The 27,176-nt window shown below is 34.2% G+C and overlaps 1 protein-coding gene across 1 annotated transcript in view; it reads left to right on the plus strand.

The window, feature by feature from the left end:
* The window catches only part of LOC150106628 (teneurin-m-like), a 281,208-nt gene extending 264,530 nt beyond the window's left edge, over positions 1-16,678 (plus strand). Inside the window, exons 24-27 of the mRNA XM_090392589.1 lie at positions 2,284-2,558; positions 4,655-4,957; positions 5,995-7,594; positions 14,881-16,678. Coding sequence (XP_090248715.1) covers positions 2,284-2,558; positions 4,655-4,957; positions 5,995-7,594; positions 14,881-15,749 — 3,047 coding nt within the window. The 3' untranslated portion in view covers positions 15,750-16,678. The remainder of the gene's footprint in view (positions 1-2,283; positions 2,559-4,654; positions 4,958-5,994; positions 7,595-14,880) is intronic.
* The last annotated feature ends 10,498 nt before the right edge of the window (positions 16,679-27,176 follow it).

The raw sequence follows: 27,176 nt of genomic DNA on the forward strand, positions 1-27,176 counted from the left end.
ATATTTTTGCTTTTTACACAAAAGCCAACCGGAAACCAAGTTTCAGCATGTCCGATTGCGCATTACCAGATCTAATGTAAAATGGCAGCAATCGGACTATTTTCTATTAGCGGATCATTTTAATTATTAACGTATGCATAGCCATTCGACATTCAAAGCAGAGAAGGGAGGATATCGGTGTACTTTCTTGGAACTTCTCAAAATTATCAGGAGACATTTTCTGGCAATATAGTTTAGCAAAAGTCAGTTTTCTAATTAAAGATTTACTAGTCTTCTCCAAATATTATAAATAAGTTATGCAACTTACAAATTACATTTCCGATGATGAATTATTAATATTCATTTTCAAGAATACTTATTAAAAACACGCGTTTCTATTATTTTTCTGTAATTTCATTGAACTAATATCCCAGCGCATTTTCTGCATAGTAATTAAGTCATGCAGTGAAACGACCTTTACAGGGGATTCAATCGGTTACTGTGAGAACACTGAAACATCAAAAACCGATTTAAATGTTCTTTGAACGTGATGTAACTCTTGATTTTTCTAATCTAAAAATCTTCGATAATAATCTCGAATGCCTCATTTGATAAGGGCCATCAACCACTGGATTTATATAAAAACTTAATTAGTATCATTAAGATACTAATGTCACCGAATGATAAATGACATAGAAAACAAATTTGATTTTTAAAGCGATTATGAAATGTCATCAAACTGTATTAAGTTATAAATAATTATTATTTGCATATGAAAGTGACAATTTTCTTCACATATCAAGCTGTTTATTGTGAAGGCGGACGATTTCCATTAAGTCATATTTATTTTGCGTACAAACTATTCTTCTTTTCTTTTCTTTCTCTTCGATTCGAGACTCTTTTATCAGCGTCATGTTTTCATAGAATTAATTAATATCTTTTAAGTAGGAAAAAGGATGAATTTACGACTAACTTAAAGCGTCTTTGCACTTCGTACTTGCCAGAGTTTAATTAAAATTCTCACAGTGCAGTGAGCAGAAAATCTTTCAAGGTTCATTATGTCGCATCATAAGTAAAAATACAGTAGTAATATCAGTCGGAGTAATTTACATGCCTCATGGGCTGGAAGATAAGGTGATTTGTCCGCTGGAGCTTTAGGATCGTCCTGCGTGGTTTTCACTTGGCTGAAACGCAATTTTTGGAAAATTCTTTTTTTTCTTCTTCTTCTTCTTCTTCTTTCATTCTCTCCTTTCGAATTTAGAAGAGAATCTAATTTTCCCGACCCATAATATGACAAAAGATTTACGTTTAATATTTGACGTGAGAAAAATAATAATGCGCGCGCGCACAAGAGGAGAGAGCCGGTAGATAGCAGCACATCAACGAGAGCGAGCGAGCGCTGAGAACAGTATAAAGATTCGCCTCTTTTCTTTTGTATTAAAACACACACGCGCGCGCACGCGGAACCATATCCTGTTTCCTGTGTGTGTGTGTGTGTGTGTGTGTGTGTGTGTGTGTGTGTGTGTGTGTGTGTGTGTGTGTGTGTGTGTGTGTGTGTGTGTGTGTTCGTTCTGCCTTTTATGCGAAAATTCTTTCCCCCCTCCCTAAGGTTTCTGTAGATTAGCACTCTTTGAGATGGCGTAATAGATATTTTTATTAGCATACTTTATTTAATAGTAAGGCTTCTCCTGTAGAGATTAAGGTTATGGATATGACGGAACCTTACAACGGCTGCGTTAAGTTCTCTCGGATTTTTCGTGAGGTATCTTTTGTATAAACATTCATCTACCTGCTGTAGATTGCTTCTAAATGTGCCGCGCGTATATATTGTAGATGGCTCTCAAATAACAATAGAAAAACGAGAGAAAAATAGTCTTTCTTTGTTATGAGGAGAGTATAGTGATTCAGTGATTCTCTCTCCGTGTTTACATTAAAAAAATACTTCTAAAGTAATGGTAGTTCAGTTCATGTTTAATGATTACTCAGACCCACTACCGGCGAGAATTTCTTGGAGTCAACTGCTGAAGGTTTTAGTAGGCACCTAATAAAATTATACTGTTGAAGAAATAGGCTTAGCTGAGTATTCTTCTGGCTAATTTGCTTAGCGGACAACTTTGCTGATAATCATCCTCTGGTGTAAATTAATGCTGATGTTTTTATGATTTCGTAAATGTGCAGTTTAATAGATTGTTTGTGCAATTTATGCATATATATATATATATATATATATATATATATATATATATATATATATATATATATATATATATATATATATATATATATTTTTTTTTTTTGGAATAGATGGGATTCCTATCCAAACAACGTTATATCAAGATGGAGCTATAGAAGTGGAGACACCGTGGCAGCAGGCTGTCGTGTGGGAAGCTACTTCACACCCTGTTCTTACGGGAACTCTTCCAGTGCAAGCAGGAATGTTTCCTGTGCCTGTATCTCAGATGAAGTTTATAGGAGATGAGGAAATCGGCAAAATTTCCTGGAATTATGGCATCAAATACAGTAGAAAGGAAAAAGAGAAGGATGATAGACAAATATCAGCAGTAGAAAGGATATTAATGGTAAGTATATTTTAACGCCATTCTAAAGCTTTTTATATAAATTTATGAATATGTAAACGGAAATGGATAATTATAATATGTTCAGTATTCAAATATTCTGCAATTACTGAAATGAAATATCTTACTTCAAATATATCAATAAGTTTATGTATTATATTAATGTATGCTATATGTTTTATGATATGGTTTTATTATTAATTAGCGCTTGATGACACAACTGCCGTGGAGCTCATACAGGCAGGTACAGAACCAGCTTATTCAACCAGTATATTGTTATTAGTTGTAATATACGTTTATCTGTAAACTGCGTGTATTCTTAGATTGGCTTGTTTGTTTTTCATCCTTCAGGACAGACAAATCGACTTACGGGGAGGAAAAAGCCTTTTACCCACCTTATGAGACTGACTAACTTACATTTAGCTGAAAAGTCATTATAAAGATTCTTCGATTTCTAGAGGTATTTTCAGTCTAAGGACAACGTTTTGTTAACATCTGAACTACGAAGGATATATTACTTGATATGTAACATGAAAATGTTTGTCGATTTAGCTATTGCTTCTTGATAATAACAAAACGAAAGAAAGTTTATAGAATACCGAAATGAGTTATGGTTAAATGTAATTTTTTTCCTTATATAGTCCTTATAAGGACTGGCTTAAAGGGGCGAAGCAAGAATGCTTTTCATCTTCCACGTTATCTGTAGAGGACAGTAGAGATAAGGTGTTATTGAGCTATTAAAGCTCTGATCATGGCAGGAAGGTAACAGCAATAGCCAAGCCTCAGTTAGAACTTCATTGGCTACAGCATTGCCATCCATTAACCTCCAAAGATACTATTAATCACCGCATCTCAGGGTCGATTAACTCCTCGAACTTCCACCGCGAACTCTTGTAATTTCCTTATAAGGACTGGCTTAAAGGGGCGAAGCAAGAATGCTTTTCATCTTCCCCGTTATCTGTAGAGGACAGTGTGGGGATAAGGTGTTATTGAGCAATTAAAGCTCTGATCATGGCAGGAGGGTAACGGCAATAGCCGAGCCTCAGTTAGAACTTCATTGGCTACAGCATTGCTATCCATTACCCTCCAAGGATATTGGATTGAATGAATCAATCACCGCATCTCACGGTCGATTGATCAATTCCATCTCTTCACTCTTGTAATTACAAATAGTAAAAATTAATATTAGGAGTTTAGTATGAAAATAAAAAGGTGTAAATGTATATGACATAATTTTTAATTAAAATAACATTTATTAGTATTTTATAATAAAACGTTTAATTCCAAATTACTATTACTAAAATAAAAGTAAGAAATAATATAATATAATACTTACAATATGCTTTTACTGTGAAATTAAAAGCTGAATTTTAAAGCATTATCAAGTATTTTTAAGTACGACAATATTTTGATAATTACTATTATTATGTGACATCTCCAGAGTAGTCCAAGGACTCATCGTGGGAGGGCGCACTATTTTAAAATACTTTATTATGAAAAGCACTGCGAAAATAAAAATAAGCAACTGGTTTAATTATAGTGTATTACTTTAAAATATAAGAAGTCTTTTGTATTCAACTTTAAAATATGTATATTAGTATGCTATATTATAATATATAATAATATGTTATTATAGATAATAATATATTTAATATATAATACATATATATTATAATATATGTTATAAATAAACATCTTAAAGATATGAAACGTATTTTATTATATATTGTATATTATAGTGTATCATTTCAAAATAGGAATTTTTACTTGCCTTTCGTAAAACGATATTTTAACACGATTTTAAGATATTGCAATAATAATACTATTTAATTTGTGTGTGAAAGAAAGTGATATTGAATGTTTACAATACTTTTGCTTCTTTGTGTGACAATGCTTGTGATAATATAGTACTACAACAGTTTTTTTTATAATGATCAGCATAACATTATCATAAATAAATGCGTCCTAAACTATTTTACTAAAATGCATCCTACAGTATCTTTAAGAATTTATTTTAGAGAAGTATTTTATAGCTAACTCTTATTCCTTTCTTGGATGTAGTAAGAAATCCTTCGTGTTAACCACACAATATTTTATAGGTGAACGATACACAGTATTTAACCGTCGAGTATGATCTCGTCGCCGTTAGAGAAATCCTCTACAACAGTTCCCGAAGACCTTTTCTTGTAGTACAATACGACGCTTTCTCTAGACCCGTCCAGTGGCTGCCCACTACTACCAGGCTGCCACTTAACATCATGTACGAACGACTAGGCAGGATCTCTGGCTGGCAGCAAGGCTATCTTTCCGAGGCTTTCAGCTACGATAGGATGGGTCATCTGTCAGAGGTGAAGTATTCCGATGAATCTGTGATGAGATTTGGATATGAGGGAAAAACAAAGGTATTGATTCCGTATAAACTAGTACAAGCAATTATTTTGGCAATGTTTCTTGATAACATTTAATTAGTAATGCTTTTAAATTAAAACAAAACTTATTTAAACAATTAGATGGATCGTCTATGATTTTGTTATTTTTTTTACAGTATTGTTACGTGCCAGCTAATGTTTATTAATAGTTTTGTTGTACCTTTTTTAATTTATATTTTTTTTCCTGTTTTCATTGATTGGGCTTTAGATACTTCAGAAGAGAAACATTTCCACGGAGTAAGATATTTCTTACATCCTTAATCACATCAAGAAAAAGAATACTTCGTAGCATTCAAATGCTACTCGATCTCTATTTTATACATTCAAAGTTCAGTGGAATCCTTAACCGAAACTCAACTAGGCATACATTTCCATAATAGTGGCAGCATACAATTCAAAGAAACAGCTGAGTTTACAGTTTGAATCAACAGACTTCCAGGTTTGTAACCTGCACATCGTGTTATGTGAGGGAGAACACGATTGAGTTACACAAATTCCCTGTTTGCGTGTCATTTTCGGATACGAAGAGGCAAGGAGGACGCTTTTTTTTAACTTATTTGTTTCTTTGTGCACCTTTAGAGAAAATTCTCGTAGCATCCGTTGCTCCGAAGGTGTTGTGTTCTATTTACAGATCGTTTTAGTCCGCCGAAGAATTTATTGTATGGGAAAAACGATTTGGCACACAATCTTTGTCACCTTCTCCAGTTTTACTAAGACGTCGTATTACCGACGTCTCTCATCTTGTATATTTTGTTTATCTCAATGTAATATTAATGAGTTTTGCTACGAGAAACTCGTTTTTCTACTTAATTGTATTTTTCTATTCACACAAGATATGTGTCCAAAAATTTAAATAATCTTATTTAAATTAGTTGCATCCTCACAAAAGGCATATTGGACTCTTTTTATATGAATAAAATCTCGTTTATAAAACTTTATTTTCTACTTTATCATTGACTTGAGTGCTCTTTAAGTGCAATATAATTAACTGATTCTCAATTATCTTTCAGCCAACTAAAGTTTTCCTGCCCAGTGGACGCAAATATACCTATCATTACGATGACAAAGGAGGATTAAAATATGTCACCACCCCTAAAGGAACAAGGCACACCTTTGCAGGTTACGTGTCCCTGGGATTCTACAAGTTGTGTTATGCCCCACCAGGAAATAGCGGGACCTATGTGGTGAATTACAATGACCTTCGTTTACCAGTTGTCAAATATTATCCAGGTGACCTTGGACGCACCCTTTACAAGTACAATAAGCAGTCCTTGCTGATCGGAGTGATGTACGGCGGAGGACAGATATTCACGAACTATACATCATCTGGATTGGTGCATATGGAATACTGGAAAGGACAAGATGCAGAAGTGAGTAATGAATTCTTCTACAAAGGAGCGATGTTGAGTGCGTGGAAGCTTCGTTTCACGGGTCAGTTTCAACTGACTGGAGCCGTGTTTATGTACAGGTACGACGCAATGTTTAGGATTAAGTCAATTTCGCCCAAGATTGGAAGTCTTCTCTTGCCACCGTTAGAATTTACTTACAATGAAACAACCGGTAAGTTGGAAAAGACTGGAGGCTTCCACTGTGTGGAGACTCATCAGAACGAGACCTTATTCTTCGATGGCATTGCGTCTTTTGTGAGGCAGTTCGACGCTCTGCATCGTTTGAGGAATTTCTTCATTGTGATTAGTGAAAAGGAAGTGTACAGGATGGACGTACAATACGATAAACGGAACTTAGTGGTTCAATCCGGGATTTACATGAAACATCTCGGAACATCGAAAACGAGGTCGCAGAACTATTCTTACGACGAAGATGGACAGCTGATAGAAATGGTGGGAAGAGATCACTGGAAATTCCACTACGATGAGAACGGAAATATGATCACAATGCAGTACATGGGTAACAAGATAGACCTCTTACATGATACTGGCGACAGGTTAATTAGTTTCGGAGAAACACCGTACATTGTCGACGGAAGGGGTTTTGTGGTGCAGAGAGGTGAAGAACGATTCGTTTATAACGCTAACAGTCACTTGATTCGCGCATTTCGGACAGGACGATATGACATAGAGTACTTTTATGATGCCAGGGGACGCCTCACCATACGAAAAGATAATCTTGGTAACGTGACTCAATTCTTTTACTCCAATCCTTCTCAGCCGTCCGTAGTAACACACATGTACAACAACGCAGATGGGAGAATCATCACTGTGCTGTACGACGAGAGAAATTTTCCCATTTTTATACTCCTGAACAAGGAAAGTTTCTACATAGCAACTGACCACACCGGAAGTCCATTGTTGGTGTACGACATCTACGGTGACGTTGTTAAAGAAATTCACAGGGGGCCTTACGGACATGTACTATTCGATTCCAATCCGAACTTTTATTTACCGGTGGACTTTCAGGGAGGTCTCTTGGACCCTATGACTGGACTCATTCATTTTAGTGAGAAAATCTACGATTCTTTGGTTGGACAGTGGATGAGTCCCAGATGGGATGACATTTTATCACTCCTACACGACCCACGAGGACTGCATCTCTATAGGTTTCACAAGAACGATCCTGTGAATCTGCACAAACCGTTTCAGAGTAAAATAGGTGAGTGTGTAGTTAAGACACGTTGCAATGGATTCTTAACACAGACTGCATGTAACGTTCTAAAACACGTCTACTTCTTTAAATTAAATATTGATTATGTGTATGAAAATGACACTACTAGAGGTAGTAAGACAAATAATTACAGCTAGTTTCATACAGCAAATTACATTTTAATGTAATCATGAATAAAATCATGGAAACAAAAGGTTATTTCATACGATACGATAAAGAGAATTAGATTTAATTTAAATAATGATTTTATTTCTTTTTCAGAAAGACTTGTTATCCTTATCTAACTTTACTGTCTTGCATCCTCTTCAATACAGCTGTCGCTATAAAAAAATCCTTTGTTTTCGCTTTCATTGTTGATGTATGTCAACCTAGAATGGAACATAAAACAATCGCTAACATTTTCTGTGATTTAAAATTATGAATGTTGTTATAAAATCCTTTTTTTTTTCATTTAGAAATTTCTTCAAATTTCAATCAATTAATCTCAGTCATATTCATTATCATATTTGATCGATGAGTTTAGTGATGATTTTGCTTCGGAAAAAACGCACCTCTTTGGAATATTCTTTCTTTCGGAAATTGAAAATGGCCAATTTCCGAAATACATTTAGGCCATTTCCATGGCCTAAAATAAGTGTAACTCTTTCCGGCCTCGTTAGCATAACCTCTCTCCAACCAACAAGACGCGAGTTCGAATTCTCCACGGGCACGAATTTATGTGATTGTCTTTAGGTGGGACATTCATTTAATCCTACAGTATGAGGCCACCTTTCCGCTTATTGCAGGTCAAAAACGTAATAACAGAATGGCATTATAGCCTGAATTATGTCAACTGTAATTCTATATATTCAACCCAAGTCAACGGTTGATATCCTTATAATTATTTTATTGCTGTGCAAATAACAGACCACTTATTTCAGCAATAGATGCCCCTTTCCTTTACTATGATGCATATAGTTCATATAGGAACATCTCGGTTCTGTTATGACCTTTGGGAAAATAAAAGGATATTTTGTATGTAATAAACGTAACTAATTAGCAAGCAACATCGGTTATAATGATTGCCAAAGAATTTAACATGAGATTCCTTTTCTGCATCGGATTTATCCAACTAGAAAACTCTAAACTCGGACCTGTACTGATAGAACTGTCTGCTAACCTCTTACTGCAATTGAGAACACACATGATGCGCTTCTCGTATAAATTACAGAAGTGGTATGATGCGATCAACCACATTTTTCACTGTTACATAATGATATCCTGGCCATTATGTTAAGCAAACCCCATAGTAAGCGTCTTTCATGAGCATTTAGACCAATATCACACGGTGCTACCCAAGATGACTAAAGTTAATTGGAATTACGGAAAAGGCAACTAAAACTATGATACCAGTATATTTTATGTGTTTAATTTCATGTGTTCTCTTTCTGATTTGTCTTTTTGGTAGTATAAAAAGTGGAGTGTCCGCTGGTAACTCTATTGCCTTTGCACGCGATTGGCTAACATTCAATTGAGTCGTCCAAGATGATGATGATGATGACACTTAATTCGAGTTGAGTGTTAGGATGATCTATCGTAGCAAGACTATAAGTGCAAACACATTCACGTTATCATACCATAGTTAGGCAGATGTCATAATCTGGTGATTTATTGGAGCAATTCCTTAAGGCAATGTGACTATCACGTTCCTATCCCCATTACTGGATGACGTGTCATGTGACAGTGCGTTCTGTCCGTTATTCCACTGAACGTGTTAATTGCATATCAGGTTAACAACATCATTTATATCTTGAGCTGCTAGTTACAAATGCCGTAAAGATTACCTGAAACACATGCTTACACCATTGTCCCACCATCTTGAACTGTTATACGAAAGCACAGAAAGCATGATGGGCCCACTGCAACGTGTTTGTGGCTATTCCCTTAGTTACTGTCTGTCTGAAATAGCAGGAATCAGGATTCATCACTCCATTGCCATATCTTTTCTTGGTGTTTATTTGCTGATGTTCCTTCACCTGGCTGAGCTGCCTCTTTTCATTGGTCAGGCACATAGACTGTATACACTCTCACAGTCCCTGACTGTACTTTGCACAATCATTTTACGAATTATAGGACGTTTGACATTTAGAACGCATTCTAGAATACATTTTGTTAATGTGCCTTAGACATTTGTTAAAGATGTCGATAACATCGGTAATATCTTGCATCAGAAAAGAAAGAAGTTTGATATCCTTCCACTAAAATCTGACATACAAAATAATTCCACTTTCCATAATAATAAGACAGGACTGATATGTGGATGACCCCTACATAAAAATAATGCGTATCCATGCTACAGAACTTTTAATTCTAACTGCTGACTTGCTACTTAAGTGCATGATATATATTATGATATCAAAGAGGTTGCTTTGAGTCGTTTAAGTCTTTTCTCATGATTTCGAGCTTATTTACTTAAAGGTTAAAAAAGAACATGGTCCTAAATCTTCCAGATAGCTATTATTGTTTTAGGATGAGAAATAAATTGATCACTATGTGTGAATTCTTGTGAGGAAATTATGTTCGTGTCCATGTTCGCCTCCCTGTTTATATTTTTAAGGACGAAGTAAAACTCAGCGTAATCGTACTGCTGTGTATGATGCCCAGCTGGCTTGAATTAAGTTGCCAAGTCCTTGTGAAGGCTCTTAGTATCCTAGTCGGAACTCAGGTCTCCAACATAGATAGTACCTTTCTGTTTTCAACATTTCCACGGAAACTCCTCTCACTTTGTACAAAATCTATCTTGATCATCACCGAATTTGTCTTCAATCATTTTTCTCAATTCACACCCGTTTGATGCTTTCATCTGCCTTTCTTGAGACGCTTCGTGATTTTTTTAAAGAAGTTCTTCAGTTATCTGATCTAAACTTCTGCCGAAACAATCTGAATTCAGCCGCGCCCATGTGCAGCACTTCGAGTCAAATACCGTCCAACTGCAGATCTCTTTCTTCTTTTTTGTAGATCATATTAGGTCTAGTGTCATGCTAGTATTATTTTCTATTTCCTTCCCTATAGTTTCATTATTTCATTCATAATTTACGTTTTTACTTCGAAATAATTACTTCAGATATTTCTTATCAAATCCTCATTTATTCCTCTTGTGGTCCAAATGCAACAGAATGTAGAGAGATCGAATATTTCTTCTGCATTTTCGGTCTTTTCAATCTTCGGATGGAATATTTTGACACATTCTTCTTATTACTATACTTTCTTGTACTTAGATCTTGTCTATTTGTTTCCAAATGTTTCCATGATTTTTTATTCTACTACCTTTACATACAACTTGTCTTTCGTACACTTTTCTTGGTAGTGAGTCCTCTACGGGATCAAGCTGATTTGCTTTTTGGGGTTCCTTCTTCATAATGCCTTATTTTCCTGAATTGCTTATTTAACTTGGCGAGTACATTACGCAATTCTTCTTTTTCTATTTCCAATGACAACTTCACCAATGCTGCTTAACCGAATTTATTCTATTAACTTGGGACTTTGTGATTCCATCTCCAATATTTCTTTCATATATTTTGAGATCGTTTCTTTACTTGAAATATACACAATTTGGACATCTCAATATCTTCTTTATATCTGAAAGGTCAATGGTGATTATTTTTAAACATTTTTTGTGCAGTCTTTTGTTTTTCGGAAAGGATTGGAATTAGATGACAATCGCGTCTTCATCGAATTAAATGGACATTACATAACTTCATTGGATGTAGAAGCGAAGTGAAGAAAATCACTTCACTTCGAACATTAGATTACTTCACTAATTCGAGTCACTTGTGATACGTCAATTCGTATGAAGTGTGATCTAATGATCACTTTAGACATCACTGGCATCAACACATTTATCGTCGCTTAGAAAAAAAATGTCAAGTCTTTTAAACAGGAAATGATAGTGTGCTGCACATTGCAGTTGTTTTCAAATGACATGTACTCAGGTAATTTTACTGATCATAAGGAATGGAAAATCACGGGGTGTAAGAACAAAATTGGGCAGCGAATATTCCAGAACTAACCCACAACCACTCACGTGTGAGTTTCATTATGCTTATACGGTGTTCTCGTGCGACCATGTTATTGACTGATAGTGAACATGCTAATGTGATGTCATCTTGTGGTTCATATGCGGAAACAAACAATGTAAACTCTATCCTCATCTGTTCAATTCATCCTTTCCCCACGAGAAACCTGCAATTTACACGGGGGGTGCTGTGATCTTATTGTTTGAAATTCCCTCGAAGTTTCTATGTCTAATGTTTTGTTTAAGTTTTCAGAAAAATCACTTTATTTAAATTTTCTCCATTCTCCTTTACATTATTATCAAAGGGATACGGTCCATAATTGATCTCATAAATATATGACATACCTATCGACTTTCTGTCCATTTCCACTGACCGGACATGGTATATGAGCAACATACGGTGTAGCATGAGCAGAAATTAATACAGACAATCCCCAGTATACCACAGTACTACTACTACCACAGCACAGTTTTGCTCTAATACGCTTAGAGAATTGAGGCAATCCTCTCATAACACTGTATTTTTGAGCTATTGTGCGTGAAAAAAAAACTAAAGCTTTGCTATTATTTCGGATGTAATTTTTCCGCATTCCTCGTGTTTTATTTTGTTAGGAAATCCTTGAATTAGGTTCTGTGCTATTGAACTTGTTCTTGTTTTAGACTATGTGACCTTGAAGCGCGAAGTTAGTGACATTTAATGATAAGGTTATTTTGGCTCTTATTTGATCATTTATAAATTTATCAGGGAGTATATTAGTGAACTTAGTTCTTAATAATCGTATTGGAATACTTTCTTTAATGTGAATTGAATTCCAGTCCTAGATTATCCTAATGAAGCCAGAAAATATTCTGGATTGAGCGTGCTTAGCAGGGATGAAGGAGGAAGAACACTAAATGAACGCTCATTATCTGACGTACATGTATCACAGTTTGTAAGATATTTGTTTTAGAACTTTTTTAATAAACCATTAAGTTTCCGATAGTTATGGTGTATTTTGTTTAACTTTTGGATAGATACTCCTCCCCCCTTTTTTTTGTGCTAGCTCTTAGTCCCCTATAGCACGGCTTTGCACAACGCGAGATGTTATAGTAACGTAACTACCGTGTTTTACGAGACGAGAATTCCTGTTTTCTTTCAAAAAATGTTTTAGATCTAGTTTTAATTTGATAACATCTGTTTCCTTTATCCAGACGACGTTTTCTTTCTTTATAATAAAGAAAGCTTTAAGCTTCTGTTGTGATAAATACATCTACCTACATCATTGGGTTTGATATGCTTGGTAAGAATGTTTCTATTTATGCTTAAAGCAATACTTCTCACGTGAACAACTTCTTATCTTTTACAAGTCTCAGACTCCAGTATGCTATGGAATGACGTTTTACATTTGCAGAACTTTTACTGACATCATTGTTGTCTTTTAAGATTAGCTTAAATCATAAGATGTGTGAATTATTTCTGTTAACTATGCATTTGTTTTAAAATTTCCCTTCTGAGATTACGAGAGGGAAATTCTCTCAGCGACTGATAAGACAGACCAAACTTTAATTCAATAAACTTCCTTGTATCCTGAAATGATGTAAATTGAGCTCTTTTCTAACCAAACGGCTTGTGTTGTCTTATACTTATCCAATGAAAGCATCTTAAATTCATCGAGGCTGCTCAACATAGAGCTGTCGGACTGATCAATGACCCTTGGCTTCCTCCCTTTTCTAGCTCGTTCAATTCCTTATTTCACAGACACAGTTTATCTTAAGCTGTAGAACGACGAACAGTAACTAAGCAACGTATTCATAGTTCCCGTTTTCAAATACAGCTACTACGCATTCCTCATTCCGGCTATCGCCTCTGGGACGGACACCAGAAACTACAATGGATAGATGTTAAGTAGGCGTTAACAGAGTAAATGAACACGTCCAATTTAGAGATCCTATTCTACCTGGAAGTTTATTATTACACTGTGTAGCGATATGAAGTTCCTGATGTTCAGAAGCACAAAACTGTCATCGTATTTCACGCTCATTTGTTCAGTTTATAGACATTGAAGTTCTCACGAATTTGTGTGGTAACAGAATATCTGCAAAAGATCTTACTCCTATTAATACCACAAACTTCCAACTAACTCTCTTAATCTATTCTATATCGAAGTTATAACAAGAGAAGTAGTGAAAGCTTGATATGGAATCAGCGCACCTTGATACGTGAAACTGGAGGCAGTAATGAGAGTTTAGACGAAGGTAAGCCTAGAGGATGATTATCATATTCTTTTAATCTATACATTAACAAATGCGTTAAGCATTCGGTAGTTGGAGAAGTTCGATAACTTAGATTACAGATTAAATCAAGTGAATAGACTCATTTTACATGAAAGGTCAACTTGCTCTTAAATTAGCAGTTTGTGATCGGAGGAAAATAAACCATTCGAGACGATCAGATCCTTTACCTGCAAGGCAGGCATTGATTAGTGCTAATTGATTTTAACATGAGATGCGGACAGATCCGTGTAGTTATCTAAATTACTACGTGCACTTAAAGGTGTTACGACCCAAAATAGAATGCCTGATATAAATGCCACTGTGTGGCGCTGCGATCCCCCTTGCAATGATTTGTGGACGTTTGAACAAATGTGAGACAAGAGGAGTGCGAATTCGACAATATGAAGAGTAAAGATAAAGACACAGACGCGAATAAATTATGAAACAACCACCATGAAATTTTAATTATTCATTTATTTGTAGCTTACTTTCAGCTTGAGTTAAATTTTCAGTAAGTTTCTGAGAATTATTCGAGAACAACAACGCTTCACTGTTTGCCAAATACATTTTTTGTCTAAATAACTCGATGTATACAAGTCTTTTAGTTTATGTCTGTAAACTGCTTATTCTATCAAATTCTGTTCTTATTTGTTAATTTTTTCAATTTTTATTTTTATTGTATTTTGCAAAACACAATTTGACAGTTTCATCCATTTCACTAAATGCATTAATACATTATTACATTTACTACTAAGCTTCGATCAACTAAATTATTCTATAATATTTATATATTATATTCTAAATGGTGTATAAGTTTAAATTTATTTAACTTACTTAAAATCTAAGATTGATCACCTTTTTATATGTTAAATGTTACATTTAAAATTATATTTTACGATTATTATTTTTCTTTTTTTTTAATAAAGAAGAAATTAATTCAATTTCTATTTATGCTTATTACATGTAGAACTCGTAGACTGGATAAGGAATCAAGGAATTAACATAGATAACCTGGACCTAGCAGCGACAGATTTAACCAAGAAAAAGATTTCCTCTTGTATAAACCGTGTACATTTGGAGTTGCCCTCGTTACCTCTTCTTTCCGGACTAACTTGTGCAGTGAAAAAGAAGCTGGACACTTTTTCGAGATTCAGCAGCGTCGAGAAATCTAAAGTGAAAAAAGAACAACTTCTCGATCTTGGGAAACCCAAAATAAGTACTCAAAATGTGCCTTTCGGACCAGGAATTACACTTTCGCGTGCCCGTGGGAAGGTCATCGTCCGTTCGACCGGCAAAGTGAACTCCACAAGACGTGAGGTGGTTGCGGCCGTGTTCAACAACAGCTACTTGCTGAACTTCCATATGGTCATGCACGGACAGGACACTTTTTATCTGGTTAAGGAGAACCCGCAGCTTTTGGACTACGACTTGGAGCAGCTACAAAACAAACTCGGCAACTTAGTGAACACTTCCGTGCACGTGATTAAAACCGATGACCAGAAGTCGAGTAATCCCGTCGACCTTAGGATTCACGCTCATCACACGATTCTGAACATCAGGTACGGAACGACGTTGGAAAAGGAAAGCCAACGTCTTCTACGGCACGCGGTGAAGCACGCCATTAGCCAGAGGTGGCTTCAGGAAAAGAAGGAAATTGAAGCCAATCAGCGAGGATCCATGAAGTGGACGGAGACAGAAATAGAAGAAATTCGCAGTTACGGTGCCGCAGTGGGTTATGTGGCCGATTTCTATCACGACTTAGAAAAGTATCCCGAATTAGCAGACGATCCGTCGAATGTCGTCTTTCATAAGTCGAACAACAGACAGAAGAGGTGATAACAAGACGCCCTATGCAACAATTGTGAAAGCCATCCGTCAGTTTCGAAATAAAAACACCAAACGGGACATTTCTCCATGAGGAGAGACTTCAAGAAGCATCGAGAGTGCTGCTAGTGGAGTGCTTATAGTGCCAACGGGAACATCTCGCGAAGTTCTACGAGAACACTACGAAATGAAATGGTCAGAGTTGGACGCATGCCTACGTTCTGAACAAACGTTATCATTATTGTTGTTATTATTATTTTCCAATTTCCCGTTGAACTCACGAACCCTGTGACGACATTTACCACGTGATTATCAACGGACGTGTATATCTGTGTCTTCGAGAAGATGCTATGCTCGGAGGTCAACCTATACGGGCTTTAGATGACCATGTGGTGACATCAGCACTGATATTAGTATCGTATCCTCCCTACCCCCTCAATATTGTGATAAGTGCCATACACTATGAAACAATTATTGTTACATGGCTAATCCTGGGATTAGGATTAAGCAAAACATTGCCTTAGTTCCTTCACACACACACACACACACACACACACACACACACACACACACACACACACACACACACACACACACACACACGCCAATAGAATAGCAGGTCTGGAAAATCGCCAACAGCTAAGACTATCCTACCATAGACACTCGATTACCAACAGCTCTTCCCTCTGGAATATTTCACCGAATATATCAAACATGGAATAGTTCATGTACGTCATGGTTAAAAGAAGTCAAAAACAATAATAATAATAATAAAAGAGTGAACGATCTGCCTTCAGGTTTCTCGTGCTAAGAAATGCTTGTAGAATACGAAGTTTGTACAATGGACCCTCTTGCACTATTGTTAAGAGTATTGCAAACTCAAATACACCTCTCTGCTGCTGCTTTGTTTATAAATAATAAATTCATCATTTTATACTGATTTCTAAGTGCATACCTTTAATGCTTGATTTTAATTTGTTTCAGAAGTTGGTTTGTTGTGTTGATATTGAAATTTAAAACTTAAGAATAGTTTAACAGAGTTTTGAAAATACTACTGAATGGTTACCGATGTAACAACATTTAATTTCATCATAAGTTATAAACCATGGCAAATGAATGTTATTCAACCATTACGAAGCTGCTTCCAACTGCAGCTACAACATCAAGTCGCTCCTAAACAAACAAAAGGCTTAAATTATTCCCATAGAAAAACAGGATCATAATATACCTTTACCTACAAACAAAATCAATTATTTCTTTCAAGTAGGAGAACTACAGCAATCAATCAGTAGGAAATATTAATAACCATTATATAAATTTCTAAATGGTGCATTAACAGGTATAATTAACTTTATTTTATTAAAAAATGCAATTTAAAAATATATTCTAGAATTTTAGCAGAACATTATACTTAACAATATGTTACATTAATTTTTAGTTCAGGTTTTGAAAAATAAGAAAAAAAAATAAAAGTTTGCTCTTGGAGAAAACCAATAGTAACGATTAAATAGTTTTGAATTGATTAATTATTAATAATACCAGAAAAATGACAAATCCTTATATTATTGAATTCATATCACGAATGATTATGATATTATTTAACTCGAAATTAAATAACGAATCTGTATACAAAAATAAAATCAATGCCAGGAAAGTTCGTGTTATAAATTGTAGAATAATTTTGATTGTTTACTCGGTAGAAAAAATAAACTTCGAAATGGCATTTCTACTGTTGCTTAGCACAAAGGACATGTAAAGGTCATAAACACATCGCCAGAAAGTTCTCTGCGTAGCTAAATGAGATAAAGGGAAATGAGACTTGAATCGGTAAATACCCTTCAGGGAATTAAAGAGTAGGAAAAAAGAAACCGGGAGAGCGGATTGCAAGAAGCTGGTTAAAGACCGGAAACAGTGATCAGAGTACCAGTCAACGCAGAATTTATATGTAATCGAATACGAATCTTACGCTTGTTTAGGAGAGAAATTAAAATAAATAATTAAAAATATGTGTTGTTATATAATCATACTGGAAATTATAATACACGGAAGACTAGAGATGTATCTTATTTATTTGTAGCGGATAATGGGTGGTATGAAACACTCATGAAGACAAGCTAAGAAATGTGCGTTGTGCATCGCTAAGACGCATATATATAATTACTTTTTATCCTTTCCTGCCACTGTTAAAGCTTTATTTTTTCCTGGAATTAATATATTTCATGGAGTCAAACATAGTGTTTGTTCCTTTATGAAAACGAATACACAAAAATACAGAATTTCCAAAAAAAGTTCTCTTTGGTAGTCGACTTAATGTTGAGGTCTTCAATTAAATATTAAGTCACAGAAATCTATGAAAATTCGGACCTCTTTTATTTTGTTGCTCTCCATGTATCTTACATAAAGTACAATCACTCTAATTTGCACAAAACTAATCAAGAAGTTCCCTCTGACGAAGATTGTCTGAGCAAAATGGTGCATTGTAAGATTCTCTAATGCAATTTAGATCAGATGACTTGCATATCAAATCAGTATAATCTGGAAAAGTATTTGCTTCCAGAGGTATATTTTGAAACGATTAAAGAGTTAAAGTTTAGAAATACTTGAAACCTTTAGGCAACTGATTCATAAAAACATTCATATTATTCAAAATATATTATACTTTTTTTTTCATTTTCACTACTTAAAATTCAGTTAATTATTCCCATGCAGAGCTGGAAGAATTAATCTTCCAAAAACTTAACACCTCTCTCTGCCTTTCATCAGAGACAAACCAGCCAGTGAACACACGTCATTATCTCCTAATCTACATTAGAATTAACCCTAAGTAATGATATTTGTGGTCGATGGGAGTATTTTCTTTCGGACAAAACATCCCTTTAATCATTACTTCATTTGAAATGCATTAATTCATTTAAATATTCGCTAAGGTTTCTCTGTACTTGTGCTTTTGTGTATATTCAACAATATGTTTTCTTTCCAGTCTGTAAAAGCCTCTCTAATATAGACTTTAAAAAGTGACTGTTCATAATGAAGCAGTTTTCTCGTGTTGTGAAAGGACAATAAAGGATGCTAATTTATTCTGTCATTAGCCGTGCACTATCGGTGTTCTATCTATCTTTCTGTGGTAGTAATTAAGTCATTAACTTACTAACAAATAGTGTTGTGTGTTTACATTTTACATGGTACAGCATGTCACGTGAACAATGTTCGAACTGTTCATGTCTCTACCTTGTAATCAGTTTTTATGGGAGTGTTCAGTTCCAGATTCTCATCAATCTAACTATCATTCGAATCATTTTCTCTCATTTAGTTTTGCTTGCAGTATATAAGCAAAGTAAGATCGTGTTAGTGAAATGATAGAAAGTTAACTGTCGTTAATTTTAAAAATACTCCGTGTCTTAACTTTAATATACGTAACAATTAAGGTTCGCTATATACACCACTGCTACTTGCGAACTATTTTACTCTAATGTGATCGATCTACCATGATCTAATACATTAGAATTATGTAAAATCTCATTAAATGTAAGCGATCATTTATTAAGGTTAACTAAAGTAATCATTTTAATCCGAAATTATGAAGTATTTATTAATTTTAATACCTAAAGTTTATTTTTTTGGAATTAACAGTCCGATTTACTGAAATTTACCGGGAAAGATATTTAAAGGAAAGAAACTATAATGGACTTTAAAATACAATTAAGAGAAATAAAATATTTTCCACTCACTTATGAAAGGAAGAAATTTTAAAAGAAACAGTATATAAATTATTGAAGCATGGAGAATAATATTTCTTCCTTACCTTTATGTTTAAAACTAATTTACTTTTTTTCGGAAAGGTTTTAAGTTCAGCATAAGCAATTGGCAACTAGAGCATCGCCCTTATAATAAAAGTGTAATGATCTAGTTATGCATATTTTTATAACTTCATATAATTTTATTGCTTGTGCATTAACGCTGGAAAAATTAATTAAATTATTGATGCCGTTTTGTTTCGTCAAAATATCTAGCGAGTTTACTTGATCAAAAACTGAATTGTTTTCGCAGTATTCGAAATAGCATATTACTGCATCCTATTCAATTGTTTAATAAATTAAACGAGTATCTGTGGTGAAGAAATAATCGAATGATACTCAATTTATGCACATCGTATCGGAACAAATATATAGAAATACTGTGTTAGGCTCATTGGATGTGTTTAAGTTACGCAATTATATACAAACGTATATACGAGTAATAGCGAGACAGTTTATTCATTAATGGTCTATGAACTGTTCAACTTCAAAGCCCGCCTACGTAGTTAAAATTAATTGTAAGTAATATTTGGTCTTTTTTTTTTTACTGCGAATTTTTTTTTCCTCCTGACGATGGTTGAAATCACTATTGAAATGTAAATACGCATGTGTGTGTGTGTGTGTGTAACATAAAAAACAATTTATGTTACACACACACATGTTGATAATCTTGATAATCTCTTAAGATTTCTGCATTCTCGCACTTATTTTAACCCCAATTAAATGGGCGTCGTTGCTAAATGAATAGCATGTCCGCTTTCCACTCAACAGGCTGTGAATTTGAATCCTGCCTTGGATGTAGATGTTTCTGAATGTCTTTAGGTGGAAAATGTTGTCCATACAGATCCGAAGTGTCTTGAAATGACTAACGTGTACACTAAAAATCTTTTATGCAAATTCTTTAAATCATTATAATCCACAATTCTTAATTTGTTGTTAATTAATAGTAAAAAGACATTTATACAAGATCTTATCAAATATTATATATGCTTAGAGTGCAGTGGACACACTTGGAGAAGTTGCATTCCAGGTTCGTAACTGCACCTGGACCGACCGACTAAACACGAAAAGACAGACACAATATAGTACTGTAACCAAAGCAATATAATTAAGCATGACCTTGACCATATCACATAAGGTCGTATGTATCTCATATCCGTTCCCTCTATTGACAGGAACTTTCTATCCTCCAAATTACACTCGATGTGTTTCTATCAGACATCTCATTTGTCTTCTGAAAATATGGAAAAGTCTTACGGTAAGACGAGACATTCCCATGGAATGCTTGGCAGGATAAAAGGGTGTTACGCAATGATGATCAAAGGAGCTAGATGAAACGAAGAAAACACAAATCTGGGAGGAAATGATGCCGCCTCGTTCTGCAGATATAAATCCCAAATTAATATCCAGGTAACAAACCCTATTATGTTACACGGTCGAATGAAACACTTAAAGGAAACAGAGGCAAATCTAAATTAAACTTTCTACTTAAGAAATATATTAAAGGAACTCAAAACATTTCATGTGATAATGAGAAAGGCGAAGCGTACAAAGGAATTGAAAGAGAGAAGTTTTTAAATCTTTCCGCCAAGATATTCGGTAGCGTGGTCTCCATTCTAATGAGATATAACACAAGATACCGAATAGCGAATTAATGTTAGTAAATGCGATGATTATTCTAATTAACTGGGTGCGACACCTGTAGAAGAGAAATAACGTTTCATATAATCTCAGAAGAGTAGAAGATCTAGAATGAACGATTAAGAATATTTCTGTGGCAGTCGACGATCTTAGGAAAACGTTTCTATTGATAAGCGACTTAGTTTAAAAGGTAAATTTGAATTCAGAATATTGTCGTCATTACTGAGTAGTTTGTAGAAAATCACTGGTAGTAATCTGGAGTTGGGTGATGATGCAGAAAATTTAATACGCCGTTAAGGAAGGAAAAAAATCACAGATTTGAGTGTGTGTGTGTGTGTGCGTGAAAATGAATAAATAAACATCATTAAATCACGAATCACTCCTGCTTGCTATGCTCCCCTCTCACATGTATATCGCTGGTGTTATTGCGTTCTTACGTAAATCGCGTTCGTCACGTGATTTGCTGTCCACTTAACATTGGAAGCAAAATTATCACGCAAAGCAAGCAGTTTCGTTCCAGTGATTTCCCTAGAGGTCCCAACCAAGCGACTGATTTCGCGATGGAGTGGGCAAACTCTATTCCTCCACTGTTAATGGCTTCGCAGTTCGCCGAAATTAAAAAAAAAAAAAAACGTAATCACAAGTGTTCTGATAAGATTCATTGTATTATTGGATCTAAGAGAAATTTTGGCAATTCTAATTTTTTTTTCAATTATGAATCATTTCATTGTTTTTTGTCAATTATAATAAAGCCATTAATTTCGATAACAGATTTAGTCGAAAAAAAACCGCACAGAATTCAAGAAAGGGAAGTCGGATTCGAAGCGATGTTAACATGATTCTGACTTCATGAGCCAAAGTCTGATTGGCTTCATTCTTTTTCCAGCAATGCTAGAAATGTGTTTTTCAGATTTTGTGTTTTTCAAATGAAAAACACAAAATCATCCAACTTAGAATGAGCTTCCTTATTTCAAAGAAAACAGAACTTATACCTCTATCTTCTTCTCAAATTCTAGTTACTAGTATCCACACACAAATTCCTGAGAACGGACACATTGATCGCTGGTTGCTATAGGCAACAGCCACCTGATGTATCACTTTGAGAAACATTGTTCCAAACCGTGGTGGGAAATGTATTTTAATATTGCTTATCAGTAACATCGAGTAAAGTATTCATGGACTTGATCGATATTCGAACCTCTGTATTCTAAGTGCTGTTTCAACTCTTGGTTCAATAAAGGAAATACAATAATCTGTAAATAAAACGTTTCGAAATAAACATATTAAAATATTCTAAACGGTTGTAATGAATCAATAGAATTTATGGAGAAAATGTAGAAGTTTCAGAAATATAGCTGTAATCAATAGCATTTCAAGATCGCAAATTGTGTGCTGGAGCTGGAAGTATACCATCTATTGCTACAAAAGCCTACAGTGGATACGGGTTTTGAATATAGTTGATAAAGTTGGCTATAGTTAATAGGTTTTTGAATAGAATGTTTTTCACATCACTAATATTTAAAATAACAAAGCAAATAACTACAATAGCTACAGAAGAGCAAGGTTATGGTGAAAAATCGCTTACTTTCAGGATGTTTGCCATGGATCCTGCAGTTTAATCGTATACATCTGTTTAAGTCTATTTCCAACGTGTTAGTGATGATTACATTCCTTCCTTTACGATAATGGAATAGTGTTCATCATTATTTCTTCTTAATCTCATCTTTTTACCAATTAACATGTATAATATAGTAAGATCATAACTTTAATTCCCTCGTGGTGATTCCAAGGAAGTCAACCAATCCAATACTCAGCAACTTTTCAACAAGGTTCGTCTTTCAAAAATTCTTCTTCATCTTCTCATCATCATCATCATCATCATTTTATTCCTCTATTCTCAGCAATTCTACATCATAATCTCTCAGCAACTCTTCTTATTATTCTTTCCTACTTCATAACATCACAGCCTATGGTCTTTTATTGTTTCTTTCTAAGCGCCTCACACTTTTTCTTCTCCTACTTCTTACACACCCGATCTGTTTTTTTTTCCCTTAAACAGCTCTTTCTTCTTACGCTGCATTGTTTATCTTCAGCAGCTCTTCTTCTCAAACCATTTTTAAGAAGTGTATCACCCAGTTAACTTAAACGATTTTAGGCTGCATAAGTGGTTACGTTTCTCTAAGTACTCTTTTATTACAGTTCGTAGTGTATATTTTATATAGAAATAAAGGTATTTTAATTTTTATTAAGTCACAATAAACATATATTTCAACAAGAATCGATATTAAGGTGCCTCTAGTATTGTTAATATGGCAAAAGCAAGACAGATAATGCATATTATAGTATCCCAAGCAATTTATACTTAGGAATGATCCTTGTGAGTTGAAGATTTTTATTTTATAATGGCATTTTAGCATCGTGACCTCCTATTTCGTATAAAAGTGTGAAATATTTTTTTAATATTTATTTCGTATTTTCATGATGCTCTTATTGATGGTAAGACAATACATGATGATGATGCTTCCAGAAGTTCAGGATTGTGTTGCAGCACACCATCTTCATGAAATGCATCTCCAAATATTTTAATTATCATCGAAGATGCAAAAATAGAGGTAAACCATATATGATACTCCCAAAAACATTGACCTCGAAATATAAATTTTCCATGTATATAATGTTAGAAAAAGTTGGGAATCCTAAATTACTTGTTTCATCACTAAACAACACCAACGAATGTGTCTCAATATTATACATTGTGCCTTCATGAGTTGGGGATGTTCAGTTTCTGCTACATGTAATTATTAATTTACTTTACGGATAACAAACCAAGTCTATATTCTCAACCTTGAAACATTGCTTAACCTCCTACAGCGATATTCCGAGCACTTTAAACGGCATCTCAATTTATCTTCGTTTTCTATTCTATTTGATTATCTTTTCTATAGGCCGGAGTATACAGTAAAAATCTACTTTTTCTGTACACAGCCTATGATCCTATAATACAATAAATTGTTCCTTTTTTCTTTATCTATTGCATTTCGGTCTGTATGTCAAGACAACATAATATACTATCAAATAAGAAAAAAAAACTAGATGAAGAAAAAAATTGATAAGTTAACAGAACCAAGTCGAAGAGTTCGAAAGGAAAATAGCTTCAGTTTAATCTTTCAATGCACTCGTCTTATATTTATCTTTGTAAAAGCCGTCAGTTTTGAACAAACACACTAAATTTTATATGAAAATGTAAAGAATTTTATCTAGCATGCAACCTGTACTAGAATAGTGCAACACTTCCTCTTGATGATAAGTGTAAACGGCACACGAAGAGAGAGAGAGAGAGAGAGAGAGAGAGAGAGTTTAATTTCCGGAAGAAACCTTGCAAATGTTTCATAACATCTTTCCTAGTTTGCGTAGTTTGACAGTAGCTTCCAATATTTCACTTAGTCCGTACTTTAAAACAGAACGTTAAGCCTCGCTAGAGTAAACAATAGTTTCGTGTGAATGCCAAGCTGGCTGGGTTTTCTCTCACCATTGTTGAGTAGCTCGGCACCGCAATAGGTAGTGGCCACTTTTACATTTTAACACGAGGTTTCCAAGCCGTAAATTTTTCTTTCGAAATAATTAACTTGGCAAATATCTTTCCTTGCGTTTTATCATAAAAGGAAATCCGTGTAGGAATTCTTCATAGTTAAGTAACATGCGCGTAAAAGTATTGCTATGAATTTTATCTTGCCCAGAGAGTCACAACATATTGTTCTAGTAAAATGAATGTCGTTAACCGAACAGATTTTGACATATTACAGTACATTCTTTAGACATTTCTTTTAAGGAAAATTGACGTATTTTTTGCTCTCTTTTATCGCCTGAACGACTACGTTGAAATGCATTTGGGCCTATGGTATTTGGCAATAGCGAACTGTCTGCTGTTACATGCTGACAATATTCATTCTGACAAGAAGATTTCAATTTTTCAGTTGGTTTACGTGTTCATTCTTCCATTACTGAAAAAAAACGTGATGAAAAATTTATTTCAAGTTGCAGAAGTAAAAAACAAATATATATATATAAGTAAGGTCAAAACCTCGGTGTACGTCCATAATCTCACTGGCGATGGATCATTCATACGCCCATAATAATGTATATTCATATTTATTATAAAAGCATGATATTAAAAATATAAAGGAATATAATTTTTATTTAAATTTTTAAATAATATTTTTAATTATATAAATTTTAGAAACGTTTTTTTCATATAAAATATAAGTTACACTATTATTTATAAGATAAATAAAATAAATTTTTAAATTAAACAATATAAAAGTAACATGGATGATGGCACTTCTTTTAAAAGCAGGATATACAGTACAATGTTGGAATCTTAAATTAAACTTCCTTTCTTAGACAAAGATATTCACACATACACAGTTCAACTTCTTAATAATAAATAATAATATTCCAAGGCTCTTGAAGCTCATGACCTACCAAGTATCCCTGGGTTTCGAACCCATAATTTTAGCGTAATTTGGTTAGTCATATGTCAGTTTTCCTGGAACGAACTCCTCCCCCCTTCCATATGAGGGGGTTTTCGTTCCATCCCCTCCGTATGAGACCGGCTACAACTTCGTAATTATATTTGATACAGCTTAATGTCTATACCTAATTATTATGACCATCATGTCCTACCTCCTGGTGGGCATTCTTACGAAGTTATTATTTCATCGTCTGTTCTCTCCCACCCATCAAAACGGTGCACAAGTTCATCAGCAACACGTTACGTTAAACAAAAGCGGTTTCCATTTAGCTGGGCTTTTGCGACGCTACATTTCATCCTAAATAGAGCCACGTTCTTCTTCTTTGTGGTCGTGCTTCTATGAAGGTAATTTCATTTAATTATGAAATATTTCGTTTTCATAAAGTAAAAGTGCTAATGGTAATTATCTTATTATGACCAAGAAAATATTCTCATAAATTTTCTTTTAATCCTTCTCATTTAATTTGAATAGCTTTCCCCAAGGACTTTTACCTAAAAGATTTTCATCGTAAATAGCATAATTCCAATTCAGTTTAGACAATATAGTGCGTCTCTATTGGCAATTTTCGATAATAAAATCTACTTAGAATATATTAGATATTTCAATAATTAAGCTATTCAACATTTCTTCTTTATTACGCAAAGGAACAATCGACTTCAACACACCCTTTCGGTTGCTTGGGTCGTTAATGGGTTTCTAACAATCTATTTTGGTCTACTTCTATTCGCTGCGTATTTTTCAGTATTTAAATATTTAAAGAATCTAAATATTTAATTTGCATTGACTTTACGAGCTAATGAAGTTAAATTTATAACAGTTCCTAACTGCTTGCGTTCCATTTATAATGATTTTAACTATATTCATATAATATGTTTTAAGTGGGAATAGTTAAGACTTTCAAATATAATCAGAAATCACACACACTGATTATTAGATTTATTACATTATTATATATTAGAAGAAATATTAACTTTATGTAATTGCACAACAACACGTAGTTTTAGCGTGACCTCCATGAAAGCTTTGAATAATATAATATATTGTACTGTTCCAGCCTAAGGATTTTTATTATTTTTAAATTTAATTATTTTATATATTTTCACATAGAGTTTTATATAATCCAAAAAATTATAGTATTATTTTTATATGGTTTTAATATTTATATAATTGAGGTAGCGTTCTAACACCTGTTAACAAAATTTATCTTTACTCTAAAGAAACACGAATATCCATAGAAACATATATATATATATATATATATAAAAGGGGGAAAGAATTGAAAACCCTTGGAGGGTAATATATGGCAATACTGTAGCCAATGAAGTTTTAACTGAGGCTTGGCTATTGCTGTTACTCTCCTGCCATGATCAGAGCTTTAATAGCTCAATAACACCTTATCCTTAACACTCTACAGATAACGGGGAAGATGAAAAGCATTCTTACTTCGCCCCTTTAAGCCAGACCTTTTAAGG

This window comes from Typopeltis vanoorti, chromosome 5 (assembly GCF_054136105.1).
Source record: "Typopeltis vanoorti isolate ZY-2024b chromosome 5, IOZ_Tvanoo_1.0, whole genome shotgun sequence".
Taxonomy (NCBI): Eukaryota; Metazoa; Arthropoda; class Arachnida; order Uropygi; family Thelyphonidae; genus Typopeltis; species Typopeltis vanoorti.